Below are 6783 nucleotides of genomic sequence, written 5' to 3' on the forward strand. Positions count from 1 at the left end.
ACATAAACCACCCAAAATTATCTAATGCACAAAAATTGTATCACCTCCGATACAAAACGAAAGGTCAAGCTGGCGTCATAGTAAAACAGTTCTCATTAAGTGACGACAATTTTAATATGGCTTGGGAAGCTTTAAAATCAAGATACGAGAATGAACGAATATTGGTCGATAAGCAGATAACAATTCTAATGAACTTGCCAAAAATTCAAAAGGAAACCAGTGAAAAATTTATCAAACTTCAATCCACTGTTTCCAATTGTTTGTCGATTTTATCGACCCAAAACATTCCCACAGACAACTGGGACCCTATACTGGTAAATATATGCACAGCAGCATTACCAGAAAAGTCTTTATTATTGTGGGAGCAATCGCTCTCATCAAGGAAAAGGTGCCCAACGTGGCAACAAATGAAAGATTTTCTCACTACCCAGCACGAAATCGCGGAAAGGGTAGACAAAAAAATAAATACAAGTAAACCAAAAGGTATTCAGCAAGACTTCAATAGAAGCTTCCACAAGCCCCAAGCCAATAGCAACAACAATTTGAATAGAAGCTTCTTCAAAACACAATCGTTCTCATCTGAGCAGAATAAATATAGATCATGCGAACTATGTACGGGAGGGCATAAGCTCAAATCTTGCGAGAGATTTAAAAAATTGAATATTATCGACCGCAACAATTTCGTAAAAACTAAAAGACTTTGTACAAACTGTCTGTCACATGCGCACACACTCAAAGAGTGCGAAAGCAAATTTAACTGCGTCTATTGTCATAAACGACACCATTCGATATAAATAATTTTTCCAGCTTACCCCCAAACAGCGCAAATATCAAAAGAGCTGCGGGTTTAGTTGCAACAACAAATCCCGAAATGCCAAATTCACAAAATTGCCAAGAAGCAACATGCTGCTCAAAGGCATTAAAAACTCAAACGTTACACAGCGAAAATCAAAGTAGGGTACTACTACCCACAGCAGTCGTATCCATCGAGCATCGAGGAGATCTGTTTAAGCTCAGAGCCCTAATAGACCAAGGATCACAACGATCTTTCATAGCGTCTAGAGCACAAAATAGGCTAAATCTGCCAACAAGACAAGCCAACTTTGAAATTACGGGAATGGGCGGAAGAGTAGTTCAAAACTCTAATAAAATCTGACCCATTACCCTATTTTCCCCCCAAGCGGATATAAGAATACAAGCAGAAGCTATAGTCTTGCCGCAATTAACCAATATGTTACCCAGCTATTATATAAATAGCAAGCATTGGGAAAAGGTATCACACCTTAAGTTAGCAGATCCCAACTGCAACACCCCCGCTCAAATAGACCTTCTATTAGGCAGCGATCTCATACCACAAATAATACTCGAAGGTATTGAGAAAATTTCAAACACACTTTTGGCACAAAAGACTATTTTCGGTTGGATCCTAAGTGGACTAGTTACGGAACCAGTCACAACAATGAAAACTCAAGTTGAGGAAGTCTCAAACGAGTACTTCAATTCACAATTGAGAAAATTTTGGGAGATAGAAGAACTCCCCCCCATTTCAATCAAAACCCAACTACTAGATCAGATAATGGTCGGTATGTCGTACGACTACCACTAAAACAACAATTTCCCAACACAATCGCCTTAGGTCACTCTCGCACCTCTGCAATACAGCAGTTTCAAAGTATGGAAAGAAACCTACTTAAAAAAGGTGAACTAAAACCAGAATATGATGGTGTGTTGGAAGAATACCTCCATTTAGACCACATGGAGGAAATAAGCCCATGCGAAAAAATCATCAATGACAAATACTACTCATTTTACTTGCCACATCACGCAGTAGTAAAGCCAGATAAAAAAAAACTAAAGTAAGAGTTGTCTTCAACGCCTCAAGATCCACTAGCTCGGGGAATTCCCTAAACGATATCCTGTTTACGGGACCCACGCTCCAACCTGATGCTGCTTATTCTAAACTGGCGTATATTCAAATACGTATTCAACGGGGACGTCGAAAAAATATATAGACAAATAGTCGTACATAAAGACGATCAAGATTTTCAGCGAATTATTTTCCGAAAATCCCCCAATAGTCCACTACGCGACTTCAAGCTAAAAACAGTGACCTTTGGCGTTAACTGTGCACCATATCTAGCCATTCGAACACTCCACAAATTGGCAGACAACACAAAGTCAGAATTTCCTCTGGCAACTGAAGTGTTGAAAACTCAAACGTATGTAGACGATATTCTGTCTGGAAGTCACACTCTTCCACAAGCATACGATTCCTTATCACAGGTAATAAAAGCCCTCAATTCCGCAGGGTTTCCATTAAAAAAGATTACGGCAAATCACCCAAATATAATCAAAAGTATTCCAAACGAAAATTTGTTGGACACTAATTTCCTTATATTCGAAAAGGAAAGTACAACAAAAACATTAGGCATCCAATAAAATGCGATATCGGACCAGTTTTCATACACAACTGAGTCCATATCCGGACTATCCGCCATTACAAAACGCCAAATTCTCTCCTCTGTGGCAAAACTTTTTGACCACGCAGGATGGCTATCGCCAATTATGATACAAGCCAAAATCCTGATACAAGAATTATGGCTAGATGGTACCGACTGGGACGAGCAAGTAAAACCACTTCGTTTAGAAAAGTGGTCCCAGTTCGCGAGCAATCTAAAAGATATCACACAAATACAAATCCCAAGATGGGTTAATTATATCCCAGAGCACAAAGTCGAACTACACGGCTTTTGTGACGCCTCTGAAAAGGCGTATTGCGCCACTATTTATGTTCTCACACGAAGCGACAAAGCGACCACAAGCCACTTACTAGTTGCAAAAGCAAAAGTGGCTCCTCTAAAAACAATAAGTCTACCACGACTAGAACTATGTGGTGCACTACTACTTGCCAAACTAGCATCCATAGTGCAAACGCAACTGAATATGGCAAAAAATAAATTATATCTCTGGTCTGATTCCGAGATTGTATTAGCCTGGTTGGAAAAACCACCACATGCATGGAAGACGTATATCTCCAATCGAACGTCTCAAATTCTTGACCTAGTGGGATCAGCCACTTGGCGACACGTAGCCAGTGCTGACAATCCTGCTGATCTTGGTACAAGAGGGTGCAAACCTCTGCACCTTGCCACCACCACCCTCTGGTGGAATGGCCCCCGATGGTTAACAGAATCTCCCGATTCTTGGCCGCAATCGCCCATGCGTAATATTATTGCCCCAGAAAGTCGAAAGATCGACTCCTTTCACACAACATTGGATGATACTGACATCCTGGAGAGATTTTCATCTTACCCCCGAGCCTTCAGGGCAATCGCTTACATGCTCGAATTCATAGAGCGACTCAAACGTAGAATTAAGGGAATACGCACACCTATACTTACAAAAAGCAAAGGTCGCTCTTATCGCATCTACTCAAGCGCGCTACTTCAGCCCAGAGATATCAGTACTGAGAGAATCGTAGCCGATTGATAAAAAGAGCTCACTCCTAGTACTAAATCCATTCATAGATACGAAGGGTCTACTTCGTGCAAATGGTAGGCTTGTCAGTTCAAGCCTAACGTATAACGAACGTCATCCCATTGTTATACCAGAGAGATCGCAACTTGCCACATTATATCTCAATTATGTCCACGTACTATTATTACATGCCGAACACCGCCTCATGCAACAAATAGTCCGCCAAGAGTTTTATATCCCAAGACTCAAGCCAAAGATAAAGAAATGCATATTTTCGTGCAAGATATGCACTATGCATAAGCAAAAGATGCGAACGCAGATTATGGCAGCACTTCCACCGGAACGCTGCAACTTTGCTCCGCCCTTCACTATCACAGGTGTCGATTTTGCTGGGCCTTTCCAAATAAAGGCGTCTATGCTAAGGTCTCCCACACTAATGAAAGGCTACGTGGCTGTCTTTGTCTGTTTTACGACAAAAGCAGTACACCTCGAGCTATGTACTAATCTGACAAAAGAGGCTTTTCTTGCGGCATTTGCTCGCTTCGTCGGACGACGTGGTTTTCCGTCAAAGCTCATGAGCGACAACGGCAAGACATTTATAGGTGCTCAAAGAGCCACCGAAAACAGTTTGTGGACTTTATCAAACAAGTTTCCCCTGAGATTGTACAAAAGTACGCTCCCCAAGGCATTATCTGGCAGTTCATCCCTCCAAGCGCTCCTCATATGGATGGTTTATAGGAATCAGCGGTAAAAAGCTTCAAATCCCACTTTAAAAAAATAGCTGGAAACTACAAATTTAACTTTGAAGAATTCACAACATTATTAATTCGTATTGAAGCCGTTCTCAATTCACGGCCATTGACGACACTCTCGCAAGATCCCTCAGATCTAACAGCTCTTACACCAGGGCACTTTCTCAAAGGAGCACCCATTCTGGCCATACCTGAGCCAGGCGTGGAGTCGCTATCCTTACTAAACAGATGGGAAAGAATTAAAATTCTCCGTCATAATTTCAGCCGCCGATGGAAGGAGGAGTATATAAAGGACCTTCACAAAAGGTACCTCTGGAAAACTCCCGAAAAAGAGCCAAAGCTTGGAGATTTGGTCCTAATACATGACGACTGTCTCCCCCCTACAGAATGGCGGCTTGGTCGCATAGAGAAGCTACATCACGGCTCCGACGGTCACATACGAGTAGTTGACCTCCGTACTCAAAACGGAACTCTAACGAGGCCGCTCGTTAAACTATGCTTCTTACCAACCGCAGATAATAACGAAAATGCACATAATAAACAATCCGTACAATAATACCGACTCGCAGAAATTAAAAATCCGTTAATAACTAAAACCGAAATCAATCGCACATATGATAAATCATAAAGATACTAAAAAATAATGGGTAGATTAGTAAACTCTGACAAACCAAATAAAGTTGGTTACAAATCGCACAATTTCATAATAGATAGAAATGAGTTGCAACTAAACACGACCTTTTCTCCATACAGGCAAACATGGACTCAGAAAGCATGTCAACTCCAACACCAACACTGCGGCCATCAGTGTTCCCCGTCCTGGGGTTGTCCCAACAGCGGCACCCCGTACAATCCCCGCATCATGGCACACGAGCAGCTGTAACCACACCGGCACCACCAGCGGAGCCGCATCGCATACGATGCCCCCTTTGTCGCCGCCCCCATCGACTGCAACACTGTGGGCTCTTCAAGGGCATGTCACCCATCCAGCGGCAGCAGGTAGCACAGGCGCATGGGCACTGCAACAATTGTCTGGCACACACGCACGTGACTGAGGACTGTGACTCTGGGGCATTGTGCCAAATGTGTGGCAGGCAGCATCACACGCTGCTCCACCGCACCCCAACGTGGCAACAACTCCAGCGATTGCTAGGCTGAACATTCGCCTAAAGGGGCCGGGATGGCTAAATGAGTTAAGCGTTCCGCCCCCATACACTACTACACCACACAACACACCACTCACAAAGCAACACTGGCCCACTCACCACACTTGGAGACAACACTCAGAAGTCTACACCCACACACACACCAATGCACGCCGTACCTCAACCCACCATAACTCTCCACAGCCCAACGAGCAAAAACCCTTGTCAAGGAAGAAGCCGCCCACTTTCGACCACGAATCTCGAGCAGTGATCATCGACGGACGTTTTCGTTTCTTGCTTTTTTTTCGGCAACTTTCAACTATTTTGTCATCTTGGGCGCGCAACTCAACCACCGTTCCAGCATCTGGAGATCCTCAGTGCGCAGCAGCGGAACCCACTAATTAATTGCCAGTGTTCTTCTGTGGAATTCTATAAATACACCCGTAAAACTTCCATTGGTATCCGACCAGGGAGTCCACAAATTTTAATACATTTTGTTACATTCATTTTATATTATTGTCACGCTTCCACTGGTATCCGACCACGGAGATCTTTATTATAACGTTTTTTATTCTCCAATAAAATTGCGATACATCTTGAAGTGAAAAAAAAGAATATATAATATTTCGTTCTCAAAGGATTGGGTAGCAGAAGTAAGTACTAAATTATATACCACGTGATTATTACGTACATACGTATCTACAGTGGTCCAAATTTAATAAGTTCAAAATATTGATACCAAATACAAATATATATTTCGTCTCATTTACCTCGGTAAATTCCGCATTCATAGGATCACCAATAATTTTTCCATCAGCTTGCTTATATCCTGCATAGGAGATTAGCTGGCTATTCCAAATACGATAATCGTGACGGCCATCTGTGCGCTGCGGAAATATCGTAATTGCTGACCTACAAACCGGAATGAAGAAATAAACGTCAATACAAAAGCATTAAAAGAGCTGTCATTATTTTCTATGTATGTATGTAAACACAGACTTTTCATTGGGTGCGTTTTTTTACTGCGCATTGTCAAGTTTGGCAAGTTTTATTCAATTCAAGGTTTTCACAGTAATGATGGTCAGTAATGTTGTATGTTCATTGCGGTTCATCCTGCTGAGTGTATAAGTTAGCATTAGTAACATTCAAAATTATAGCTGACGCTAATATTTGAGTTAACATAAGTAATATAGCTGACGCTGACAATTACAGCTGAAGCTAATATTTCTCAAAAAGAAGTAACATCCGCCACGAGCCGCTAAAGCTACAATTCCTAAGAATTATAATATACGGGGCAGGTAGAATAAGGTTACTTTTTAGCGTAAGTATAAAATGAAAAATTAGTTGCAATTTATTTTTTGAATAAAGAAGGTCATACGGACCTTAAAAAAAACAATGCCGAAGTAAAA

At 41.8% G+C, this 6783-nt stretch overlaps 1 protein-coding gene across 1 annotated transcript in view; it reads right to left on the reverse strand.

Annotated features, from left to right (window-relative positions):
* The window catches only part of LOC120768077 (nitric oxide synthase-like), a 187895-nt gene extending 181613 nt beyond the window's left edge, over window positions 1–6282 (reverse strand). The window contains exon 1 of the mRNA XM_040094607.1: window positions 6145–6282. Within this exon, the coding sequence (XP_039950541.1) occupies window positions 6145–6165 (21 nt within the window). The 5' untranslated portion in view covers window positions 6166–6282. The remainder of the gene's footprint in view (window positions 1–6144) is intronic.
* Between the last annotated feature and the right edge of the window lie 501 nt (window positions 6283–6783).

This window comes from Bactrocera tryoni, chromosome 2 (genome assembly GCF_016617805.1).
Source record: "Bactrocera tryoni isolate S06 chromosome 2, CSIRO_BtryS06_freeze2, whole genome shotgun sequence".
NCBI classification, from domain to species: Eukaryota; Metazoa; Arthropoda; class Insecta; order Diptera; family Tephritidae; genus Bactrocera; species Bactrocera tryoni.